This window comes from Trichechus manatus, unplaced genomic scaffold (genome assembly GCF_000243295.1).
Source record: "Trichechus manatus latirostris isolate Lorelei unplaced genomic scaffold, TriManLat1.0 scaffold00077, whole genome shotgun sequence".
NCBI lineage: Eukaryota > Metazoa > Chordata > Mammalia > Sirenia > Trichechidae > Trichechus > Trichechus manatus.
This window is the reverse complement of record NW_004444013.1, coordinates 12,248,110-12,275,570: the sequence shown is the minus strand read 5'-3', so window position 1 is coordinate 12,275,570 and position 27,461 is coordinate 12,248,110. Positions and strand designations below refer to the sequence as shown.

Below are 27,461 nucleotides of genomic sequence, written 5' to 3'. Positions count from 1 at the left end.
GCAGCTAATCCCACGGCAACTAGAGTCGCGGACCCAGTCTGTTCTGGAACCTTGTGCTGCGGATGTAGAGAAGCGGTGCTGTCTGCTGCAAGCTGCGTAGACAGCGCAGGTGCGGCTCGCGTCCACTTGGTGGAGGGGTTTGGCAGCACAGGGTGCGTGTTTTGTTGGCTCTGTGCAGGTTCGCGATTCTGTGCCCGGTAGGAGAGGCCTGCTGCGGGCTCCTTGTGACATCTTGTGCGGGGTGCGGGTTTAGTTTCCAGTTTGGAGTGGTGGGCGGTGTAGGTGGGTGGGTCCGGAGGTAGCGGGCCAGCCTGTGAGCTCTTGGCTTCTCGCTCCTCCCGCAGCCTCGGTCAGAGGCACACCATCCATATCCAGCAGGGAACGCGGAGGATGATGGTGACAGCGTCGGCCCAGTTGAGTTTCTCTCTCCGGAAAGGTAACCCCTCCTTCCTGACTGTGGATTTGTTTTCGTCCGATGACCTAGAGCTTCTCTGCCCATCTAGGTCTTTAAACTCAATTTGTGCCTCGTCAGGTGGCTGGGCCTCTTTTTGGGGAGGGTTACGGGGGGATGGAGGGCGACTGCCGAGGAAACCAAAAACCAAACCTGTTTTCTCAAGACGGTTCCGATTCACAGCGACCCTATAGGACAGAGTAGAACTGCCCTATAGGGTTTCCAAAGCTATAAATCTTTATGAAAGCAGACTGCCACATCTTTCTCCCGCGGAGCTGCTGGTAGGTTGCACCACTGACCTTATGGTTAGCAGCCAGCGCTTAACCACTGCGCCACCAAGGCTCCTTCCCCTCACTCTTGCAGATCCTATGTTGCAGCCACTGTTGGCTTTGAACTATGAGGGAAACCAAGGAAGGATGGAAAATTGTTATTTCGGGCTCTCCGGGCCCCTTTAAGAACAGTATCTGGGTCCATTCTCCTCCTTCTCACTCTAGAGGTAACAGCTCTTCTGAAATTGCTATGTATCCTTCCTGTCTGAATTTACTAGTTGTGTGTGTGGTCCAGTAGATTCCGACTCAGAGCGACTCCATGTGACAGAGTAGAACTGCCGCACAGTGTTTTCCTGTCCGTAGTCTTAACAGCAGCAGATCGCCAGATCGTCTCCCTCAGAGCCGCTGGTGGGTTCGAACCTCCAACCTTTCGGTTAAGAGCGGAACACTTAACCGTTGCGCCACTGGGGCCCCTTATGTATTTACTTACTAGATATGAATGTAGCCATAAACAATACATAGGATTGTTTTGTGTGTTCATAACCTTTGCCTCTATTTCTTTGGGATTGTCTTTTTCTTACTGATTTATGTTTAGGATTTTTTCATATATTCTAGATACAAATCTGTTTTGTTTTATATACATTGCATAGAACTTGAATAGAACTTGATACAATTCCTGTAAAAGCATTTGGGACTGGTGTTTCTTTGATATATGAATTTAATTTTTATTGTGGGGAAATACATATAATAAAACATTTGCCATTTCAACCATTTTTACATCCAGTTCAGTGATATTAGTTATATTCACCATGTTATGTCTCTATTACCATTGTTTCTTTCTAAATTTTTTCATCACTCAAACTTTTTCATCACATCTTTCATCACAGAAACTCCAAAATACAATAACAAAAAGCTCAATTCCATTGAGTCGATTTTGACTCGTGGTGACCCCAGGTGTGTAAAGTAGAACTGAATTCCGTAGGATGTTCAAGGCTGTGACCTTTCAGAAGCAGATCGCCAGAGGCCTTTCTCCCAAGGTGCTCCTGGGTGGGTTCAAACTGCCAACTGTTTGGTTAACCTTTTGCTTAACTGTGTCACACAGGACTCCAAACCAAATCTTAGTATCCCTTAATGAATGTGAGTTGGGGGAAAAGTGAACTGGTAATATGAAAATTATCCATATTCAAAAATGTACATCTATTTCATTTAATGTTGATTGGTTTATTCAGATTTTGTGTTTCTTTGTCAGTCAATGTTAGTTATTTATATTTTTCTAGAAAATTGTCCATTTTAATTTCAAATTTGTGGCATTGAATTATTTATAGTGATCAAAATCAGGAAATAAGCCTCATTGGTACAATATCATTGTTTAACCAGTGTGATGTGATCTTAGTTCTAGCCTCCGATCTTGGGAGATTTTTCTTGCTTTCTTCCTTTCTTTCTTGTTTTGGACCTGGGCTCCAAATACACACACACACACACACACACACACACACACACACACACACACACACACACACACACACACACACACGTATATATGCCAGAGAAAGATGTGGCAGTCTACTTCCGTAAAGGTTTACATCCTTGGAAACCCTAAGGCAGTTCTACTCTGTCCTATAGGGTTGCTGTCAGTTGGAATTGACTTGATGGCAGTGGGTTTTTGGGTATATGTATTTACACATATATATGTGTGTATATATATGTGTGTATGTGTATATACACATACCTTAAAAAACTTTAAACATTTATATAAAGAGATGTATTTTTAAATATTATTGCATCTAGCCAAATGCCTTTTCTACTTCTACTTTTCTACTTATTTGAGTCACACAGGAAATACTACATGTTCAGTATGGTTATAATTACTAATCACACCCTTGTAACTATGGAAACCAACTCAGAGATAAATTATCCTGCTGTTGTTGTCACATGAGCCTCACCATGTCTTTTATTTTTTTCTAGGTTTGCTTAGTGTCTTTGCAAAGGCTGAGGATCGGACTTCATAACTAAGGCAGCTCAATCCTTTCTGCATATTTAAGCTGGTTTCTGTCTCCCAGAGAGTATCTGAAGGCTGAAGCTAAGCCTCCAAAGGAAGGTAAGTTCTCAGCAAGAGAGCTGAGCTTTGGCAATCAAGTTCATTTACCCAAGTCCTCAAGTCCCAGGAATCCAAGGAATAAAATAATTCTTGTAAAGAAGCCAACCTAGGGAGCAGAAATGAATCTGCTTTGGAAAGAGAGAGCCCTGTTCTGAGGCCTCTTGACATAGTTTAGGGCTGACGTTGGAGGGTCATGCTATAGAGTAGCTTCCAGAGTCCCTGTGCCTGAAACAGCCCTGAGCTGCTTGCTGACAGCTAATCTGAGTGATATCATCACATCAAGGAATCATCTTGGATTTTGTTTAGTGGAGGGTTTGATAGGAGAAAGAAGGGTATCTTGCTTTACAATGTGAGAGGGCTTAGACTAGTAGGGAAGCGATCACTGTGAAATTCAAGGATAACCTCCAAACCACTTTTTTAAAAATTAAAGTAAAATTCACATAACAAAATTAACCCTTTTAAAGGGTACAGTTCACTGGAACTTAGTTCATTTGCAATGTTGTGCAACCACCACCCGTGTCTAGTTCCAAAGTATGTTCCTTACCCCAAAAAGAAACTTCATATCCATTAAACAGTTACTCCTCATTGTCCTCTCCCCCACCCCCCACCCCCAGCCCCTGGTAACCAGCAGTTGGCTTTCTGTCTCTGTGAATTTGCCTGTTTTGGATATTTCACATAAGTGGGATCATACAATATGTGGCCTTTTGTGTCTGACCTCTTTCATTTAGCATAATGTTTTCAAGATTCATCCATGTTGTAGCATGTATCAGTTCTTCACTTTTTTTTTTTAATAGACAAGATTTTCCATAGTTTAGTTTTCTTTTTTAGTGAAGTAAATACATACAGTAAGGGGAACAAATCTTCGGTGTACACTCAGTGAGAGTTTTTATATATGTACACACCCATGTAACCACCACCCAGCTCAAAATATAGCGTGCTTCCATCACCCCAGAAAGCTCCCTCATGCCCCCTTCCAGTCACTATCCCCCTTTAAAGGTTACCACTATATTCTTTTTTTCTTTTTAATGGAAAACTTATCAATTTTATTTTGAAATTGTCAATCTTACAGAAGAGTTATAAGAATACACCTATTCCGCACCTACTATCTCATTATCCGACATTTTTCATTTACGACAATAGTAAAAAAATCTATCTGACTGTTTTGGATTAACACATACGTCTGGCAGTTACAAACATTGGGGTGTGAGGCAAGAGTAACGCCGGATGTGATGGTTAAGGTTATGTGTCAGCTTGGGTGGGCCATGATTCTCAGTGGTTTGGCAGTTATGTAATGATGTAATTTGGCTGTTATGTAATGATGTAGCCATCCTCCATTTTGTAATCTTATGTGGTCATCCTCCATTTTCTCATAATGCCAATTTTTGCATAACAACCTGGTCTTTGGAACCTAACCATGTCAGTAAGTGAGGAAAGGGTATATTACAAACAATTATGTACCCATTATCCAGGATACTGCAAAGAATTATGTACCTTTTACAGGAGCCATGGTGGCACAGTGGTTAAGGTGCTTGGCTGCTAGCTGAAAGGCAGTGGTTTGAATCCACCAGCTGCTCCACAGGAGAAAGATGTGGCAGTCTGCTTCCGAAAAGATAACAGACTTGGAAACCCTACGGGGCAGTTCTACTCTATCTTATAGGGTCCGTATAAGTCGGAATCGACTCAGTGGCAATGGATTTTTTGTTTACCCAGATTCACTGGTTGTTTACATTTTTCCCTATTTGCTCTCTTTTTGTTTTTATTTTGTTGTTGTTCTTGAGAATATACACAGCAAAACATACACCAGTTCAACAGTTTCTACATATACAACTTCACTTAGTGACATTTATTACATTCTTCGAGTTGTGCAACCCTTCTCACCCAGCTTTTCTGAGTTGTTTCTCCCCCATTAACATATACTCACTGCCCCCTAAGGTTCCAGCTAATTTTTTGAATTGCTGTTGTCAGTTTGATCTGGTATAGATAGTTCTTAAAAGAGCATAATGCTCAAGGCAGACATTTTTTACTAGTTAAACTAAACTATTGTTGGGTTTTAAGAAGACTCCAGGGGATATTTTTTGTTTAATGTTTAAAGATTATCTCAGGGCAACAGTTTTGGGGGTTCATCCACCCTCCATGGCTTAGAAAGTCTAGAGTCCATGAGAATTTTAAATTCTGTTCTGCGTTTTTCCCCCTTTATATGAAAGATTCTTCTATAGACTCTTTGATCAAAATGTTCAGTAATGGTAGCCAGGCACCATCCAGTTCTGGTCTCATGGCAAAGGAGGCAGTTGTTCATGGAGGCAATTAGCCACATGTTCCATATCCTTCTCCTGTTCCTGACTCTCCTTCTTCCTGTATTGCTGCAGGAGAATGAGACCAATTATTGTGCCTTGGATGGCTGCTTGCAAACTTCTAAGATCCCAGGCACTATGCAATAAACTAGGAGGTAAAAAAGAAACACTAAACATGTTATTAAGCCGATTAACTGGGATATCCCATGAAACCATGACCCTAAACCTCCAAACCAAGGAACTAAATCCCATGAGGTTTTTGGTTGTACATAAGCAGCCTCAGCAGCTACTCTTTTTTTGTTGTTGTTATTGTTGTAAGTAAATATATCACACAAATTTTACCAGTTCAACTTTTTATAGATGTACAACTTATTGGCCACAGTTGCAATAATTGGCTGTGCAACCCTACCCTTAATCAATGCGATTTTTCCGTCACCGTTAACCCCTGCTTTTTCCTCTCCCTCCTACCCCTGGTAACCACTAATAAACTTTGGTGTCTACACTTTGCCTTTTCTTATCTTTTTATATAAGTGAGGTCATAGAATATTTGCCCTTTTGTGATTGGCTTATTTCACTCAGCGTAATGTCTTCAAGCTCCATCCATGCTGTAACATGTATCAAGACTTCATTTGTCCTACTGGTTGAATGTATTCCATTGTATATATGTGCCACATTTTGTTTATCCATTCATCTGCTGATGGGCATTTAGGTTGTTTCTACCTTTTGACTATTGTGAAGTGTTGCTGTGAACATTGGTGTACAAATCTCTGTTTGAGCCTCTGCTTTCAAGTCTTTTGGGTATATACCTAGGAGTGGAATTGCTAGGTCATATGGTAGTTCTATTTTTATTTTTTTTAGGAACTGCCACACTGTTTTCCACAATGGCTGTACCATTTCACATTCCCACCAGCAATGGATAAGGGTTCCAATTTCCCCACATCCTTGCCAACATTTCTCATTTTCTTTTTTTTTTTTAAATCTTAGCAATCCTAGTGGGGGATCAAGTGGTATCTCATTGTGGTTTTGATTTGCATCTCTCTGATGACTAATGACACTGAGCATCTTTTCATGTGTTTGGTGGCCATTTGAATGTCCTCTTTGGTGAAATATCTATTCTAGTCCTTTGCCCATTTTATGATTGGGTTATTTGCCTTTGTTGTTAACTTGTCAAAGTTTTATATATATTTTGGTTAATAAATTCATGTTGGATATATGGTTTCTGAAGATATTTTTCCAGTCATTAGCTTGTCTTTTTACTTTTTTGGTAAAGGCTTTTTACCATAAAAAAGAAGTTTTAAAATTTTATGAGATCCCATTTATTTATTTTGTCTTTTTTTGTTTGTGCTTTTGTTATTATTATATTAGATAATTCACTGTTGAAAGCTAGGCCTCACAGCATTGCCCCTGCTTGTTCTTCTAAGAATTTTGAGGTTTTAGTTTGTGTGTTTAGGTCCTTAATCCATTTTGAATTTGTTTTTGTGTATGGTGTGAGGCATGGATCCTGTTTCATTTTTCTGCATGTGGAAATCTAATTTTCCCAGCATCACTTATTATTTTTTTCTTTTATTGCTTTAAGTAAAAGTTTACAATTCAAGTTAGTCTCTTATACAAAAGTTTATACACACATTGTTATGTGACCCTAGTTGCTCTCCCTGTAATGTGACAGCACACTCCTCCTTTCCACCCCGAATTTCCCATGTGCATTCAACCAGCTCCTGACCCTCTCTGCCTTCTTCTCATCTCACCTCCAGACAGGAGCTGCCCATTTACTCTTGTGTATGTACTTGAGCTAAGAAGCACATTTTCTCAAGAGTATCATTTTATGTCCCATAGTTGAGTCTAATCTTTGTCTGAAGAGTTGGTGTCAGGAATGGTTTTAGTTCTGGGCTACCAGAGAGTCCGGGGGCCATTTCTTCCAGGGTCCCTCCTGTCTCAGTCAAACCATTACATCTGGTCTTTTTACTGGAATTTGAGTTCTGCAGCCCACTTTTCTCCTGCCTGTCAGGGACTTTCTGTTGTGTTCCCTGTCAGGGTGGTCATTGGTCGTAGCCCGGCACCATCTAGTTCTTCTGGTCTCAGGCTGATGGAGTCTCTGGTTTATGTGGCCCTTTCTGTCTCTTGGGCTAATATTTTCCTTGTGTCTTTGGTGTTCTTCATTCCCCTTTGCTCCAGGTGGGTTGGAACAAATTGATGCATCTTAGATGGCCGCTCGCTAGCTTTTAAGACCCCAGACGCCACTCACCAAAGTAGGATGCAGAACATTTTCTTAATAAACTTTGTTATGCCAGTTGACCTAGATGTCCCCTGAAACCATGGTCCCCAGACCCCCACCCTGCTACTCTGTCCCTCAAAGTGTTTGGTTGTATTCAGGGAACTTGTTAGTTTTTGGTTTAGTCCAGTTGTGACTTCCCCTGTAGTGTGTGTTGGCCTTCCCTTCACCTAAGATAATTCTTGCTACTATCTAGTTAGTGAATACCCTTCTCCCTCCCTCCCCACCCTCGTAACCATCAAAGAATGCTTTCTTCTGTGTTTAAACCTTTTCTTGAGTTCTTATAATAGTGGTCTTATTCAAATATTTGTCCTTTTGCGACTGACTAAATTCACTTAGCATAATGCCTTCCAGATTCCTCCACGTTATAAAATGTTTCATGGCTTCGTCGTTGTTCTTTATTGTTGCGTAGTATTCCATTGTGTGAATATACCATAACTTGTTTATCCATTTGTCTGTTGATGGGCACCTAGATAGTTTCCCTCTTCTTGCTATTGCGAACAGTGCTGCAGTGAACATGGGTGTGCATATATCTATTTGTGTGATGGCTCTTATGTCTCTAGGATATATTCCAAGGAGCAGGATTGCTGGATCATATGGTACTTCTAGCTTTTTAAGGAAGCGCCAAATGGATTTTCCAAGTGATTGTACCATTTTACATTCCCATCAACAGTGTATAAGTGTGCCAGTCTCTCCACAACCTCTCCAACATTTATTATTTTGTGTTTTTTTGGATTACCACCTTGTTGGTATCTCACTGTAGTTTTGATTTGCATTTCTGTAATGGCTAATGATCGTGAGCATTTCCTCATGTGTCTGTTAGCTGCCTGAATGTCTTCTTTGGCCCAGCACCGTTTATCGAAGGGATTCTTCTTCCCTATTGAATGGACTTGGCACCCTTGTCAAAAATCCATTGACTGTAGATGTGTGGATTTATTTCTGGATGCTCAACTCTATTCCATTATTCTATGTGTCTATTGTTATACCAGTACCAGGCTACTTTGATTATTCTAGCTGTATCCAAAAAAAAAAAAAAAACCCAAACCCATTGCTGTCGAGTCGATTCCGACTCATAGCGACCCTATAGGGCAGAGGAGAACTGCCCCATAGGGTTTCCAAGGAGCACCTGGTGGATTTGAACTGCCGACCTTTTGGTTAGCAGTCGTAGCTCTTAACCACTACGCCACCAGTAGCCGTATAGTATGTTTTAAACCTTTGTGCTCACGGGTACCTCTAGGGACCGAGTACTTTTTCTGCCTCTAAAGATTTATTGGGAAGCTACTGCATCACTGACAGTGCATGATGCCGCAAGGCAGGGACCTTTATGACTGAAATAGAAGTAACGGGTGTGTTCTGCAAATTAGTTTTTACAGGGTATTGTATGAGGTGTCTAAATTTTTGGTAGGAAAAATAGAAATTTTGAAAATTTTTATTTGTTACACATATGTGCCAGTAGACTCCAATAGGGCCTTTGGGGCATAGTTAGTGGTATTTCATATGTACCACTAAACAGAATAGGCTCATGGGAGGGGGCAAGAAAAATCCATACTACCTTCCAAAAATTTGGACACACTCAGTGATTCAGCATGCTTCCATTAATGAAAACACATGGTATCAACAAAAAATTAAAGGCAGAAAATAATTGGTTCACGAAATGGTTAAAATCAGGAAGTATGAGTTCTCCTACTTTGTTCTTCTCTTTCAACATTGTTTTAGCTATTCGAGACCTCTTGCCATTCCATATAAAGTTGAGGATTGGTTTTTCTAGTTCTGTAAAGAAGGCTGTTGGAATTTTGATTGGGATTGCATTGCATCTGTAGATCACTTTGGGTAGTATTGACACCTTAACAATATTAAGTCTTCCAATCCATGAACATGGAACATCTTTCCATTTATTTAAGTCTTCTTTAATCTTTTCAGCAGTGTTTTATAGTCTTCATTGTGTAAGTCCTTTACATCTGTGTCAGATTTATTCCTAGGTATTTTATTCATTAGATGCTATTGTAATTGGAATTGTTCCCCTAATTTCCCTTTCAGATTTCTCATTGCTGGTGTATATAGAAACCCAAGTGATTTTTGTTTGTTGACCTGGTACCCTGCAACTTTGCTAAATTCCTCCATTAGCTCTAGAAGTTTTTCATTCTTATTGGTGAATAATATTCTATTTTATGGATATACCACATTTTGTTTATCCATTCATCAGTTGATAAACACTTCATTTCTTTCTACCTTCTGGCTATTGTGAGTAATACTGCTATGAACATTGGTGTACAAATATGTGTTTGAGTACCTGCTTTTAATTCTTTTGGGTATATACCTAAGAGTGGAATGGCAGTTTTCTTTTAAACACCCTCAGAATTATTTTATGGAGCTACTGTAATTCCATAGAGTTTAATGTCTCTGAAGAATTCTTGGATCAGACTCAGCAGTGAAGGCAGCAGGGGCCATTTTGCAACTCCAAGGTGTCCCTCTTCTGAGTAGGAACGTACTTAAGGTCAAACCTTGAGCCTGTCCAAGGAGAAAGAATAGGTGTGGGGTCCAGTTGATGCTTCCAGCTATGGCATACTTGCTTTTGAACCCCTATGTTCCTGTTCCCTGGGAAAAGATGACCCTAATGAGGGATGGAGGAGGAAGGCTTAGGAAAAGTCATCAAATCTTATCCCATATTTTGTAAGTGGCAGAACCAGACCAGGACCACTTTCTGGGCAGAGATCAGCACGGTTCAGCCAGGACAATTCTTAATAAAAGTTACTTTTGACAGACTGCAACTCTGAGAGGACAAACAGACAAAACTGAGACAGCAGGATACATGCAGAGAATCGAGTGCCCCAGTCATAATGATCCTGCAGTTGCATTAGCTTAGCTCAATTTAATGAACTCTCCTACAAGGGCACTTTTTTTTTTTTTCTTTTCTTTTTTTAATTTTCTTGTGAATTTCCTCAACTCTAGGGGCAGGGCTGGTGATAGAGGCTTTGGCTTTGAAGATTAGTAGGCTACAGATATTTTAAAAATAACTTTGAAAAATGATCATTTAAAAAAAAATCCATATGTTACAGAGAAGCTTAGAGAATTTATATAAATACAAAAAAGAAAATTTTAAAAATGATTGTTTTCCTACCACCCAAAGATAACTACTATTAGCATTTATCTTCTTCCTTCTCAGAGATTATTCTGTATGAGTGTGAGAGTGTGTGTGTGTGTGTGTGTGTGTGTGTGTGTGTGTGTGTTGTGTTGGATCAAATCGTTTTCAGCCACCTTGTTCAATGATCAATGTGCTAGAAGTACATACTTTTCTATGATTTTATTTTTATCAGCTTTATAAAGTTTCCTCCACCCTCCCTTTGGATGTATTATATTTATTTAACTAGTCATCTGTAGTTGGATATTTAGTTATTTGGTTTTTGTCAGAGTAATTGTAATCAAATTGTAATTTCAAATTGTAATCAATATCTTGACAGCTAAGTCTTTGCCCAAACTCATGACTGTTTCTTCCGAATAAATTTCTATCAATTACATTTCTGGGTAATAGGGGGATAATACATCGCATATTGATTACTGGGACAACAATATACACATTCATTAAGTTAACAAAGTCCAAGTTCAAGCCTCATAGGATAGAGTCCCATCACCTTTCTAAGGTGAGGGCTTTGCTGTGATTACAGGGCTTCTGCAGCAGTCCTTCCTCCACTTGGGCTGGGGTGTTCCAGCAGCTGATTCTGGGCCATGGGGCCAGCTTGGACTCTCATGTCCTCTTCTACTCCCACCCCAATCTCTGCCTTCACAGGTGTCTGCTTGTCCCAGAACAGCAGGGAAGGACCATGTACCAGGTAAGTGGGGCATTTCTTCCTACCATGCTTTGTTTTACAGAGGACCTTAGGATACTTAATAGAATGTATCCAAAAAAAAAAAAGAACCCAAACAGTTAGAAATCAGGATCAGAGAACAGATGAAGAGAATGGAAGATCAAGTCTTGGGAAGGGTGGAGGTGCATATCCTGTAGAGGCTGATGGAGTTATTAGCTGCACTGCAGATTTATGGAGAGTCCCTGGGTGGTGCAAACAGTTAACACACTCGGCTGCTAACTGAAAGGTTGGCGGTCCAAGTCCACCCAGGGGCACCTCAGAAGAAAGGCCTGGCAATCTACTTTAGAAAAATCAGTCATTGGAAAACCTGTGGAGCACAGTTCTACTCTGACACACATGGGGTCGCCATGAGTTGTAGTTGACTTGATGGTAACTTTTTTTTTAAATTTATGCCTGACAGTTCTTGCTTCTTAAAAAGGCAGACGCAATCCAGCATATGGCTTGTGTTGTCTGCTTGGAGAAAGCGTATCAACTTCTCAGGGGAAGTAAAGCTTTGTTGGTCAGTTAGAAATGTATTTGATGGGTTGTCATATGCAAGATGTAACAGGCAGACTCCTCAATAACAGCAACCCTGAAATAAATGCAATAGCAGGTCTCCTGTGCCTTTTTTTTTTCTTTTCCAGTGTAAGTGGATATCACACCATTGTAGAAATCTGTGATTACAGTTCTTTAGGGAATCAGATCAGAATACTCAGGTGTACATAAACAGCCTTGTTATGGTTCAAACTGCTCTAGATACAACACTTGCATCATCTGGAGGAATAAATGAATTGCATGTTCTTCCCATTATTTTCCATAATAACTTTTGACCAGATGGAGCGTGTACTGCTCAAAGCTTCCATCTTTGGCAAAGGTGTGGAGGGAAGGTAGTTGGGCCCCCGTGACCATTTCTCCTCTAGTCTAAAGAGAAAGCCACCTTCTTCTTTCAGAGTTTTGTCCTCACCTGTCTGCCCTTGGCCTCCTTGGAGTCCTTGCTCACTTGGTTATCACTGTCTTTTCTTTTGACATCATTGGTTTCCACCAGCCTGATAGCGTCTCAGATTTCTCTACTCCTGAAGTATCTCTCTCTTTTCCTGGGTTCTGGGAATGCCTGAATGTGAAAGGTTTTGGTCCAAACTCTCCAAGTTATAACTGCCTGAGTTAGTGTCCTAGGGGTACCATAACAAAATACCACAAACTGGGCAGCTTCAGACAACAGAAATCTATTTTCTGTCATTTCTGGAGGCCAGAAGTCTGAAATCAACATGCCAGCAGGCCCATGCTACCTCCGAAGCCTCTCGGGGAAGATCCTTCTTTGTCTCTTCCAACTTCTGGTGGCCCCCGGCTTCCCTTGGCTTGTGCTGCATCACTTTGAGCTCTGCCTCCATCTTCACATGGCCGTCTCCCCTTTTTTTATAAGGACACCAGCCCTATTGGATTAGGACCCATTTTATTCCAGTATGACCTCCTGTTAACTAATAACATCTTCAAAGGTGCTATTTCCAAACAAGGTCAAGATTACAGGTACCAGGGGTTAGGACTGCAACATAAATTTTGGGAGAATACTATGTAACCCATAACAGAGCCAGAAACCCAACTAGAACTAGTTTAGGAAGAAAAACCCTACTAGGAGCACCCCCAGCTATGGGAGGAGCAGGTTTGCAGCTGGGCCTCAGAGAACCCAACGGGAACCTAGATATTGTCAGGAGCCTTTCTTGTCCCCTTGTCTATTTCTGCGACTTCATTCTCTCATGCTGACTCCATCCACATGGCCAGACGTGACAGCCCTTGGCTCATACACCTCATGTTCACAGTTTTTACCATGCGAAGGGATACAGGCGCCTTCTTAGATCCAGTCTCAAAGATCTCTGGGAAAGATTCAGGTTGGTCCTGCTTAGTGTCAGTTTAGAGCCTCTTCGTCCAGTCAGCCATGTCTGAGGACTGAGGGAATGGGTGCTCTGACTGGGAGCTCCCAAGAAAACCTCAGAGTTGGAGTAGGGGTAGGAGAGTGTTAGTCCCAGAGGAGAATGAGTTCTCATGGACGAACACCAAAACCATCCAAACCAAGGAAAGCCAGTTGCCATCAAGTCGATTTTGACTCAATGGCAACCCTGTGTGTTTCAGAGTAGAACTGCACTCCATTGGGTTTTCAAGACTGTGACCTTTTGGAAGCAGATAGCCAGGCCTTTCTTCTGAGGTGCCTCTGGGTGGGGTTGAGCTGCCAACCTTTCTGTCAGTAGTTGAGCACTTAACCATTTGCACCTCCCAGGGACCCCTCCAGAAAAGAAAGCATTCACAGGGCCTTGGTTTCTATCTTGGGAACCTATCTTGTGGGAGTGGCTGAGCTCTGTAAAGCTAGGACTTAGAGCAGGACCAGTATGAGGTTGAAGACAAAGTAGTAACTCCACTGCATTCTGAGGAGAGAGCTGGCTGTGACCCGAGGTGGTCAGACCTGGGCGTCAGGGTGGAGGTTTCATTTGGTGTCTTCTTCAGAAGCTATTGTTTTTTGGAAAACCAAGTCACATTGGGAGAGTCTCCCTGTTAGGGGATAATAGCAATAAAAGTTATACAAATCTATCTGTTGAGCACTTACATGCCAGGCTCTGTGGTTTTCATATACTGTTTCATGAATAAACCTGTGAGATAGAAATTATTATTATTCCCTTCCTCTCATTTTACAGATGAACAGACTGAGGCTGTTGTTGTTGTTAGCTGCCGTCAAGTTGGCTCCCAGCTCATGGCAACCCCATGCAAAATGGGATTGGACCATTGTGATCCATGGAGTTTTCATTGGCTGATTTTTGGAAGTAGATCACCAAGACTTTCTTCTTAGTCTGTCTTAAGTCTGGAAATGCCACTGAAACCTGTTCAGCATCATAGCTACCCTCAAGCCTCCACAGATGAGTGGTGGCTACACTGGAGGTACATTGGCCATGAATTGGACCCAGTCTTCTGTATAGAAGGCTAGAGATAAGAATACATAAGTTGCCTTAGGCCTCACATCTGTTAAGTGGTGGAGTTGGGATCTGAATCAGACAAACTATAGAACAGACTATCATGATAAATGGAGAAAATATTGAAGTTGTCAAGGATTTCATTTTACTTGGATACACAGTCAACACCCATGGAAGCAGTAGTCAAAAAATCAAATGATGTATTACATTGGGCAAATATGCTGCAAAAGACCTCTTTAAAGTGTTGAAAAGCAAACATGTCACCTTGAGGACTAAGGTGCCCCCGCCCTAAGCCATGGTGTTTTCAGTCGCCTCATATGCATGCGAAAGCTGGACAACAAATAAGGAAGACTGAAGAAGAGTTGATGATGCATTTGAATCATGGTATTGGCAAAGAATATTGAATATACCATGGACTGCCAGAAGAATGAACAAATCTAACCTGTCTTGAAAGAAGTACAGCCAGAATGCTCCTTAGAAGCAAGGATGGTGAGACTCCGTCTCACGTACTTTGGACACATTATCAGGAGTGACCAGTCCCTGGAGAAGGACATCATGCTTAGTAAAGAAGAGGGTCATCGAAAAAGAGGAAGACCCTAAACGAGATGGATTGACACAGTGGCTGCAACAATGGCCTCAAACATAGCAATGATTGTGAGGATGGTGCAGGACCTGGCAATGTTTCATCCTTTTGTACACAGGGTTGCTATGAGTTGGAACTGACTCAATGACACCTAACAACAACAGGAACAATAGAACTGGGCCTATAATGATAGATCTGAACTTTAGTTTTACCTATCAATACCTTATCCCCAGTGCTATGGATTGAACTGTTCCCCAAAAATATGTGTTATTAATCCTAACCTCTATGCCTGTGGTTATCATGTCATTTGGGAATGGGTTGTCTTTGTTATGTTAATGGACAGGATTAGTGTAGGGTGTGTATTGAGTCAGTTTCTTTTGAGATGTAAAAGAGATTAAAGCAGCAAGGGAGCAGAGGAGAGAAGGGATAAGATAGATGCCAAGACACATGGAGATCTCCAAGGAACCAGGAAGCAGAAGCTGAAGAGACAAGGACCTTCCTCCAAAGCCCACAGAGAGAGAGACTTCCCTCCAGTGGGCGCTCTGAATTCAGACTTCTAGCCTCCTAAACTGTGAAAAAATAAATTTCTGTTTGTTGAAGCCATCCACTTGTGGTATTTCTGTTACAGTAGCCCTAGATAACTAAGGCACCCAGCAAAGGAACACAATAGTGTTTATGCAGTTCAGTATGGTAGTCATTAGCCACATGTGGCCACTGAGCATCTGAAGTGTGGCTAGTGTGACCAACGAACTAGATTTTTAATTTAACTTACATTTAAGTTTTAATTTCATTTAACTGAATTAGAGTAAAATATTTTTTCCATTAAACATAACCTGAATGTTTTGAGAGGACTACATTTCACCTTAACCATTGAAAATATACTGTCTGAATTGAGATGTGCTGTACATGTAAAATACACACCAGATTTTTGAAAAATGTGATGTGGAAAAAAAAGAAAAATATGTTAGTAATTTTAAAATAATGATTGCTAGTTGACATGGTATTTTGAATATATTGTGTTAAATAAAATACATAATTAAACTTAATTTCACTTGTTTCTTTTTAACTTTTTTTTTTTAATATGACTAGTAGAAAATTTTAAATTACATGTGTGGCTTGCATTATGTCTACTGAACAGCACTGGTATAGTTTGCCCTAGGTCAGTATCGATGTTAAGGAGTCATTGGCTTAAGCAGCATTTGTTTTTTATAATTTATTCTATTTTGTTGTTGTTGAGAGTATACAGAGCAGAACATATATGAGTTCAACAATTTCTGCACGTATAATTCAGTGACATTGATTACATTCTTCGAATTGTGCAACAATTCTCACTGTCTTTTTCCAAGTTGTTCCTCCCCCATTGGAGCCCTGGTACTGCAGTGGTTAAGCACTCAGCTCCTAACCAAAAGGGCGGCAGTTCAAACCTACCAGCTGTTCTGCAGGAGAAAGGTGTGGCAGTCTGCTTCCATAAAGATTTACAGCCTTGGAAACCCTATGGGACAGTTCTACTCTGTCCTACAGTCTTGCTAGGAGTTGGAATAGACTCAATGGCAATGGGTTTGGTTTTGGTTTTCCTCCGCTATTAACGTAAACTCACTGTCACCTATGTTTTCTATCTAATCTTTCAAGTTGCTGTTGTCAGTTTGATCCCATATATCTTAAAAGAGCATAATGTTCAAGGCAAACATTCTTTATTAAGCTAAACTACTATTTGGTTTTAAGAAGACTTCAGGAGATATTTTTGGTTTAAGGTTTAAAAATCTCAGGGCAATATTTCCAGGGCTTCATCCACCCTCCATGGCTCCAGGAAGTCTGGAATCCATGAGAATTTTAAATTCTGTTCTACATTTTCCCCCTTTTAATCAGGATTTTTCTATAGAATCTTTGATCAAAATGTTCCGTAATGGTAGCTGGGCACCATCAAGTTCTGTGGTCTCAAGGCAGAGGAGACAGTTGTTCGTGGAAGCAATTAACCACACATTCCCTTTCCTCCTCCTGTTCCTGACTTTTTTTCTTCCTCTGTTGCCCCAAGTGAATAGAGACCAATTGTTATACCTCTGATGGCCACTTGCAACCTTTTAAGATGCTAGGCACTATGCAGTGAACTAACAGGTAGAACATAAGTACTAAACATGTTGTTAGGCTGGCTTAAGCAGTATTTGTTGTTGTTGTTAGCTTCCATGGAGTCGACTCTGAATCATGGTGACCTTATGTACAACAGAATGAAACGTTGCCCAGTCATCATCACAGTTGCCAGCATGTTTGAGTCCATCATTGTGGTTCTTGTGCCAATCCATCTCACCAAGGGTCTCCCTCACCCTCATAGGTTCTCCACTACACCAAACATGATGACCTCCTCTAGCGATTGATTCCTCCTGATGACATGTCCAAAGCAAGTGAGTCAGACAGTGTTCTGTCATGATCCATAAGGTTTTCATTGGCTAATTTTTGGAAGTAGATCACCAGGCTTTTCTGTCAGTCTGGAAGCTAACGTGTTTCTCCTCCTGTTTTCCCAGTAGCACCAAAAACTACCCAGTTGCCCTTGTAACGCAGACAACAAATTAGGTTCCCATTTAACAATTTCTACAGAAATTATTCAGTGATATTGATTACATTTTTCACAGTGTGTCATCATTCTCATTCATTCTATTCTGGTTGTAGCCTTTCCAGTACTCTAGTTTCCTTGCCCCCTTAACCATCTCATCTTTGCTTTAGAGTAATTTTTGACCATTTGGTCTCATACAGATGGTTTTTCAAAAGGAGTTCATTACTCACAGGTGATATTTTATGAGCCAGTCTTTTATTTAGTGAATCTGTGACCTCAAGTAATAATTTTGGTTTAAGGTTTAAAGAGTATTTCAGGGCAGTAGTCTCGGGGAGTCCTCAAGTCTCAACTGGTCCAGTAAGTTTAGACTTTTTAGGAGTTTGAGTTCTGTTCCACGTTTTTCTCTTTTCTATCAGGATCCATCTATTGGCTGCCACCTTAATTTTGACTATATTTCATGTAGATGATTATAATTGTGCCCTAATTTGTCTCTTATTTATTCTCCCTTTTAGTGATTCCTTTCTTCTACATCAAATTATCTTTCTGCAGTTCCTTAAATACCATGATGGAGTCCCCATTGCCTATAGGAAAAGTCTTAATTTGTCATTCAATCGGTGCTCTCTCTCTCTCTCACCCCCACCCTCCCACCCCCCTACTCCCCCACACACACCTCTTATCCCCTATATTGTTGTCTTAGTTATCTAGTGCTGCTATAACAGGAATACCACAAGTGGATGGCTTTAACAAACAGAAATTTATTCTCTCAGAGTCTAGAAGGCTAGAAGTCCGAATTCAGGGTGCCAGCTCCAGGGGAAGGCTTTCTCTTTCTGTCAGCTCTGTGGGAAGGTCCTTGACATCAATCTTCCCCTGCTTTAGGAGCTTCTCAGCACAGGGACTCAGGGTCCAAAGGACATGCTATTCTCCTGGCACTAATTTCTTGGTGGTATGAGGTCCTCCTGTCTCTCTGCACTTCTCCCTTTTATATCTCAAAAGAGACTGAATTAAGACACAACCTAATCTTGTAGATTGAGTCGTGCCTCATTAACACAACTGCCTCTAATCCTGCCTTATTAACATCATAGAGGTAGGATTTACAATACATAGGAAAATCACATCAGATGACAAAATGGTGGACAATCACACTATACTGGGAATCATGGCCTAGTCAAGTTGACATACATTTTTTGGGGACACAATTCAATCAGTAGCATTCCACCCTTTGACCCCCCAAAATTCATGTCCTTATCACATGTAAAACACATTCACCCCATCAGAGCAAAAGTCTTAAATCAACTCCAAGTCCAAAACCCAAAAATTCCTCTTTACCTTTGAAATCTAGAATTCAAATTGTCTGCTTCCAAAGTACAATGGTGGAACAGGCACAAGCTAGACATTTCCATTACAAATGGGAGAAAGTGGAGGGAAAGAAAGGATAACAGGCACCAAGCAAGTCAGCAGAACACATTACACTAGCCTTAAAATTTGAAAATAATCCTCTGTTCTCTGAGACCATTTACACAATGGCCCTGCCCTCCAGACTCTAGGTATTGACCATACTGTCCAGATTCGGAGTGGAGGCCCCTCAGCCTTGGGCTTCAGCTCCACCTTCTGGGCCCACTGGGACAGCAACTCTGCTCCCTTGGTTTTAGGTGGCCCCATTCTCCTAGTCCATCTTAGTGACAGCTCCACCCTTTGAGACCTCAGAGGTGATGGCCATACCCTTTGAGACTGAACAGCTCTGCTTCCTGTGTTCCTTGTCTCTTCAGCTTCTGCTTCCTGGTTTCTTGGTCTCTCGGTCCCTCGGGCTGCAGCCTGTATCTGCCCTGCTTGGGCAAGTGTTCCAAAGCTCTGTAGTTCCACCAAGAAGTGCCTGGAAGCACTCCACTCCACCAGTAAACTTCTGCCAGAAGGCACTCAGCTCTCTTGTTCATGGGTCATCAAGCCTTCTCCACTTATAAGTGCTCAGAGGCACCCTACTCTGCCAGGAAGCCTTCTACCAAAGTCACTCAACTCTCTCACTCCATGGGTCGGCTCTAGTGCTGTCTCGCACTGGTCTCCAAGTTCTGCTGCTGCTGCTGGTCTCCTGGTTCTGCTGCTGCTGTTTCTCTGCTGCGGCCAGTTCTCTGCTGCTGCTGCTTGCCATCTGGGTCATCTCCAGTGACAGCTCTCCTCATTTCCTTCTGAGTCCTCACCAGAATTGTCTTTGATGTCCATAATTCCATCATTAGTCTCTTAATGGCAATCTAGGCTTTTACTATTAGGTATTTTAAAACTCTTCCAGCCTCTATCCATTCACAGTTTCAAAACTGTTGCCACATTGTAGGTATCTGTTTAGAGCAGTATGCCACTCTCGGTACCAAATTCTGTCTTAGTTATCTAGTGCTGCTGTAACAGAAATACCACAAGTGGATGGCTTTAACAAAGAGAAATTTATTCTCTCAGTCTAGGAGACTAGCAGTCTGAATTCAGGGCGCCAGCTCCAGAGGAAGGGTTTCTCTTTCTGTCGGCTCTGTGGGAAGGTCCTTGTCATCAATCTTCCCCTGCTTTAGGAGATCTCAGAGCAGGGACCCCGGGTCCAAAGGACACATGCTTCTGGCTCTACTTTCTTCGTGGTATGAGGTCCCCTGTCTCTCTGCTCTCTTCTCTCTTTTATATCTCAAAAGAGATTGATTTAAGACACAACCTAATCTTGCAGATTGAGTCGTGCCTCATTAACACAACTGCCTCCAATCCTGCCTCATTAACGTCATAGAGGCAGGATTTACAATACATAGGAAAATCACATTAGATGACAAAATGGTGGACCATCACACAATACTGGGAATCATGGCCTTGCCAAGTTGACACACATTTTTGGAGGACACAATTCAATCTATAACAACTGTCATTCTCAACTATTTGCAGTTCTTAAAATTACCAGACTTTTCCATGACTCTGCCTTGGCTCATGCCATGCTTGTTAATAGGAATATCCTTCAGACATCGGAACGAGCTAATCAGTTGCCATTGAGTTGATTCTGACTCATGGCGACCCATGTGTATCAGAGTAGAAATGTGCTGCATAGGGCTTTCAGTGGCTGATTTTTTTGGACATAGATTGCCAGGCCTTTCTTCTGAGATGCGTCTAATTGGACTCCAACCTTCAACTTTTTGATTAGCAGCCAAGCACGTTAGCCATTTATACCATTCAGGGACTCCAGAACATACTATTTCTCTTTTATGAATGTCTTAGTCATCTAGTGCTGCTATAACAGAAATACCACAAGTGGATGGCTTTAACGAAGAGAAATTTATTTTCTCACAGTCTAGTAGGCTAGAAGTCCCAATTCAGGACATCAGCTCTAGGGGAAGTCATTCCCTCTCTGTTGGCTCTGGAGGAAGGTTCTTCTCTTCAATCTTCCCCTGGACTAGGAGCTTTTCTGCGCAGGAACCCTGGGTCCAAAGGACGCTCTCTGCTCCTGGTGCTTCTTTCTTGGTGGTATGAGGTCCCCCACTCTGTGCTCGCTTCCCTTTCCTTTTATCTCTTGTAAGATAAAAGGTGGTGCAGGCCACACCCCAGGGAAACTCTCTTTACATTGGATCAGGGATGTGACCTTAGTAAGGGTGTTACCATCCCACTCTAATCCTCTTTAACGTACAATTACAATCACAAAATGGAGGACAACCACACAATACTGGGAATCATGGCCTAACCAAGTTGACACATATTTTTGGGGGACACAGTTCAATCCATGACAATGACTCTGCTCAAACATGACCTATGAAGCTTAACTTGGCATCGGTAGGTTGAATTGACTGCTGCCTTCTTGGTGCTTGTCCTGTACTTAAGTATACTTCTGTCATAGCCTTCACTGAAATCTTATTACACGGTTACATTTATATGTTCATCTCACTCCACCAGACTATTAGCACCTTTAGGATATGAGCAATGTCGCATCCAGCTTTCCATCTCAAGCACCAAGCCGAATGCCAAGTCTTCAATAAATACTTGCTCACTGAAGGAATGAATGGAGATCATTCCAGAAGGAGGTCTTTTCTAGTGATCTTTTTATTTTTCTCCCACAAAGCGTAATACAAAATTAGGGGCATATTAAGCTTTCTGTATGATTCCAAAGGGGGAAACCTGACCTATGAAGGTAGTAATGTCAATTTCCTCTACACCCTTACCACAATACTTGGTGCCAACCACTCCAGATTAATCAGGAATGTGCTGTTCCAGGGGTCAGTGTCCTTCAGGGATGTGGCTGTGGGCTTCACCCGGGAGGAGTGGCAGCAGCTGGACCCTGCCCAGAGGACCTTGTACAGTGATGTGATGCTGGAGAACTACAACCACCTAGTCACTGTGGGTGAGGGCAACTTCCCTGTATTCCTCAGACTACGTCAGAGTACCTTTCTTTTCTCAGTTATGTACAACTGTGAAACCTTTTAAGTAGTAGCAGTGTGTGACCTTGAGTTCCAGTGGTCCAAGAGTCTTGGTCTCACCTGGATAGTTTGTAAATTTACCTCCCAAGTAATGAAATATCTATCTTCTCTTTGGCCGATACGTAAATCACTGTGCAACCTGAACCTTCTGCTTCTGTAGATGTTCAGAAACCCATGTGGCTCAGCACAAATCAAACCAGCTGTGATCTCCAGGTTGGAGCAGGGGGAGGAACCATAGATGGAGGTGGAAGAGATCCTTGGGTGGAGCTTCTCAGGTGAGAAAGAACCAGCATGCAAGGAGTCAGTGGAAATAAGGTTCCAGGTGATAAAGAAAGAGAACCTTGGGAGTTTTTTTGTTTCAGGAAACTGTTCGATTTTTACAAGCTGCTATGGACATTGTATGCCCAATGTCCAAATTTGGCCCACTGTTTTTTGTTTTTTTTTTAATTGTGCTTTAAGTGGAAGTTTATAGTTCAAGTTAGTTTCTCGTACAAAAATGTATACATACATTGTTATGTGACCCTAGTTGCTTTCCCTGTAATGTGACAGCACACTCCTCCTTTCCACCCCAGATTTCCCACGTCCATTCAGCCAGCTCCTATCCCTTTCTGCCTTCTCATCTCGCCTCTGGACAGGAGCTGCCCATTTAGTCTCATGTATTTACTTGAGTTAAGAAGCACTCTATTCACAAGTATCATTTTATGTCTTATAGTCCAGTCTAATCTATGTCTAAAGAGTTGGCTTTGGGAATGGTTTCAGGTTTGGGCTAACAGAGAGTCCAGGGGCCATGTCTTCCGGGGTCTGTCCAGCCTCAGTCAGACCATTAAGTCTGGTCTTTTTACTAGAATTTGAGTTCTGCACCCACTTTTCTCCTACTCCTTCAGGGACTCTCTTGTGTTCCTTGTCAGGGCGGTCACCAAATTTGGCCCACTATTGACATGCTTGAATTACTCTTCCCACCTCCATGCATCACACATCACCACATGTTGCTTTCCTTTCCCTGGAGAAAGACATATCCCTTTTATTCTACCCTGCTGTCCTCATCTAAGACCTTGCTAGCTCAGCTTTTTCTGGAATCTTCCATCTTACACTTTCCCCGTGGTTGTAAAATAGGCTTACTCTTGCTCTCAGGGATTCATAAATTTGCCAGATTTAAAAAATCAACTGTGTTATTTTATGCCACTTCATGTTCCTTTTAACCTGTTGCCATTGAGTTGATTCCGACTCATAGCAACCCTATAGGACAGGGTAGAACTGCCCCACAGGGTTTCCAAGGAGCAGCTGGTAGATTAGAACTACCGACCTTTTAGTTTGCAGCCGAGCTCTTAACCACTGTGCCACCAGGGCTTTTAGCTATCTTTTATTTTCTCTTTTTTCTTTTATGTCATGTTGGTAGCTTGAAATCTGCTGTGATGCAGATATTTTCACCATGGGAAATGGCAAATGCTACAAATCAGGGTTCACTACACTACCATCCCAAGCCGGTTCATCATCACAACAATGCCATCAAACCTGAATCTGCTTCCAGTTTTTCTCTTGCTCACATTTACTTGTGTCTGCTTTTATCTTCTCCCCAATTTACTTTGTAAAAAAATTTGTTCATAGTAAAGCTACTTATATTCATTGTTAATGCTTGTCCCAATTTCCAGAATCTCGTATTTTCTTTTCAAAAGCTATAAGGGATTAGCAAATGTTTGTAGTAGGATTATTATTATTTAGTTTGGACCATTAGGCTTGAAACCAAAAAGTTAACCCCCTCTCCAAACATTTCTGAAGTACTTTAATTCTATGATATGATACTGGGAAGATGAACAAGTTTGTGTTTTCTTTTTTTAGAAGAAGTTCAGCAAGTTGATGACCAAGTAGATAGACAACAGGAACACAAAGGCAAACTTTTGAAGCAGGTTGCATTCTTAGACAAGAAAACATTGACCGAAGAGAGGCACCATGAATGTAATGCACTTGAAAAAATATTCTGCTGGAAGACAAACCTTGTTCCTTCAAGACAACAAGCCCGTGAATGTGACTCATATGGAAAGAGTTTGGAATGTAACGTAGACTTACTTAGTCCTAACAGATATCTTGTGAGAAAGAAATTTGAGTACGATTTACATGGGAACTTATTTCTCTATTCAAAGCTTGAAAATACACATTCCGGAGTGCATCCTTGTGAATGTAATCAATGTGAACATGGGAATGGCTACAGGGAGAAGGTTTTCCTCAATAAACGTCAGAGAAATCACACAGGAGAGAAACTCAGAAGAAACAACAATTCTAGTAAAATATTCTCCCAGAAGACAAGCCTCTCTGTACATGAGACAATTCATGCTGGAGAGAAACCTTATAAGTGTGAAGAATGTGAGAAAACCTTCTCCCACAACTCTCGTCTCATAGAACATCATAGGTCTCATACAGGAGAGAAACCTTACGGATGCAGAGAATGTGGGAAAGCATTCTCCCGGAAGTCATGCCTCATTATACATTATAGAATCCATACAGGAGAGAAGCCCTATTTATGCAGTGAATGTGGCAAAGCCTTTTTCCAAAAGTCACACCTCATTCTACATCAGAGGACTCATACAGGAGAGAAGCCCTATGAGTGCAGTGAATGTGGGAAATTTTTCTCCCAGAACTCATGCCTTATTATACACCAGAGAACTCATATGGGAAAGAGACCCTATGAATGCTCTGACTGTGGGAAAGCTTTCTCCCAGAAGGCAAATCTCATTAGACACCACAGAATTCACACTAGGGATAAACTCTATGGATGAAGTGAGAGAGAATATTCGTCAAGAGGTCACAGTACATCTAGAAATGAAAAATTTTGGATATTCTGAATACGGAAGAGCTTTCAGCAGGAAATCCAGTGCCACTGTATGCAGAGATTAATACCTAGGTGAAATTCTACCAATTTAGTGAACTAGGAAAAACATGTTCTCTTAAAACTTGGTGTATTCATTTCCTAGGGCTGCTGTAATGAAATACCAAAAACTAAGTGGCTTATAAAAACAGATATGTATAGTCTTACAGTTTTGGAGGCTTCGGATCCAAATTCATGGTGTCAACAGAGCCATGCTCTGTCCACTCTAGAGAAAGATTCTTCCTGGTGTCTTCCAGCTGCTGGTAGCCCCAGGTGTTTCTTGGCTTGTAGACGCGTCTTCGCATGGCTGTCTTCTCCCTGCGTGTCTCTATACGTTCTCCTCTTATAAGGACAGCACTCAGGTAGGATTAGGACCCCCCCACTCTGGTATGACCTCATGTTAACTGATATCTTCAAAGACCCTACTTCTAAACAAGGTCACGTTCACAGGTACTAGGGGTTAGGATCTCAACATGTATTTTTGAGGGACACAGTTCAATCCATAACAAAAAGATAATGATGCTCTAGAGTGATGTATTTTTACAAAATACATTTAATTATTAAGGGTATCTATATTCCCTGTGGTTAGTAAGCTTTTTAATATGTGACTAAATTAAATCATTAAGACAGTAGATCTAATAAGCATCAGAGAAATTCCAGAGACGTATAGGAGTTATGTTCCTGAGTATGCTGCATAAAAATAATTTTTTATCTTTGAAACTGTATTAACTGAAAATAACTGTGAATTTGTAGACACACCCACCAAAATATATGAAATGACATTTACCAAGATCTTCTACAGTAAATTGTACCATTTTGTCTTTGAAATACACATTATAACTGGAATAATTTGGATTTATTATTAAACACGAAGTCTATAGTGCCACATTCCATTTCTCACTTATGACATCTTCTGATATCTCTCAATCAGCTAGCTTCTAAGTTTTATTTACATTTATATTAAGTGTGTAAGGTTAAGACTCCCTGTTATGAAAATATGGTAGACTTTATCTAATGTGAAAGCTTGTCCACTATAAACAACCACAGATAATGGACAATAAAAGACTAATATTCTTTTAAATGTATAATTCATCTTGCAAGAGAACAAGAGATGTTTTCAGGTGCCAACTATGTAGAGGGAACAGAAAACCAGAGATTAAGTTTCTGAGTTGATGCTGTAGCTGCCGTCTTTGAGTTTGGTTTTGTTTACTGAGAAGCTTGGGCATTAAGAACTACAGGAGGACAACAAACAAAGCCTTGGGCCCACATAAGGCAGGGAGTTGGCATTGAAATAACTAGTGAATTCATAACTTTCAAAATTCTGCATATTTAGGAAAAAGGTGGACTAGGAAAAAAAAATCTCCTTTGTACAGGAAACTTGTTGGTCTCTCAGTGAGCCCTGGGTAGGGAAATAGTTCACTCTGATGATTCATAAGCACTGACCTGCATCTCACAGGATTTAGAATTTAGAATTTACCCTATTCATGTGTTCCTAGTTGAAAAACAGACTAATCAACATAGAAATTGGTCTTGGTCTTTGAAACAATTTACAGGAGCAAATACAAAATATTTTTGAAGTGAGATACCCTTAACTCATATTTTTCAGGATTTTGACATATAAACCCAGGATGAATTCATAATCCAAAATTACAAAACATGAGAAAATAATCCACAATTAAAGTCAACAGATATTTCAGCAAAATAAGAACCCCAGGGACGTTAGGTAATAGAAGAATCTGAAAATATATAAAGTATATATCTTTAAAATTATTAAAGACAAAGGAATTGAAACCTTGTGAAAGCAAGACACAGAAATAAGTGGTTTGTTTGGAAAATAGAGTATCTAGAAATGAAAAATATAGCCACTAAAATTTAAAACTCAGTTAACATTAAAATATGCAATGAACATGTCAAATAGCAGATTATACTCAGCTGAAGAGAAATTGGCAAACGATTAAAAAAAGAAACATTGCCATCAAGTCGATTCCAGCCCATAGCAACCCTATAGGACAGAGTAGAACTACCCCCAAAGGGTTTCTCAGGAGCAGCTGGTGGATTCGAACTGCCAAACTTTTGGTTAGCACCTGAGCTATTAACCACTGTGCTACCAGGGCTCCAAACAAGAAGATAGAGCTTAGCAAATTACATGGAATTCAGTATAGAGTATAGAGAGAGATGAAAAATATAAAAGAATTGGTGAGAGACATATAGATTAAAATAAGTAGAGCAAACAAGTTTAATAGGAGTGCCAGAAACTCAAAAAAGAGAAAATTGAAGAAAAGCAAATACTCGAAGATATAATGGCTCAGATTTGACTGAGACATGAGTTATCACATTTATCAGTTGCTGTCAAGTCAATTCCAATTCATGATGACCCCACGTGTGTCAAAGTAGAACAGTGCTCCATAGGGTTTTCAGTGGCTATGTTCTTGCAGAAGTAGATTTCTACACCTTTCTTCCAAGGCACCTGTGTGTGGATTCAAACTGCCAACCTTTTTGTTGGTAGCTGAGCACTTAACCATTTACACCACTCAGGGATTTAACAGGTTTAGGCAGCACAATATATGCCTAGCTGGATGAATAAACATAAATTTACACCTAAGTACATATCAAAATACTAAAGGCAAAGACCTTAAAAACAACAGAGGAAAGACAGATATTCTACACAGAAATAAACTGAAGCCGACCTTTCACCAGCACAGTAGAAGTCAGAAGTCTTTGGAATATGATTGTCAAAAATAATATGTCAATCTAGAATAACTTTATTAGGGATAAACAGAACCACTTCATAGGGATTATAAAATCAGTTCACTAAAGAGATGAGTTTTTACATTTTACATTTCCATTCATCAGTTCTAAGGTTACATGCACCACAAAA

At 40.8% G+C, this 27,461-nt stretch overlaps 1 protein-coding gene across 1 annotated transcript; it reads left to right on the top strand.

The window, feature by feature from the left end:
- LOC111821330 (zinc finger protein 239-like) lies at window positions 1–27,046 on the top strand. Its single transcript, XM_023735365.1, has 6 exons — window positions 1–109; window positions 345–436; window positions 2,686–2,818; window positions 17,084–17,153; window positions 21,884–21,998; window positions 23,560–27,046. Exons 5-6 carry the CDS (start codon window positions 21,962–21,964, stop codon window positions 24,492–24,494), a joined length of 972 nt encoding a protein of 323 aa, XP_023591133.1. The 5' UTR covers window positions 1–109; window positions 345–436; window positions 2,686–2,818; window positions 17,084–17,153; window positions 21,884–21,961; the 3' UTR covers window positions 24,495–27,046.
- Window positions 27,047–27,461: the final 415 nt, after the last annotated feature.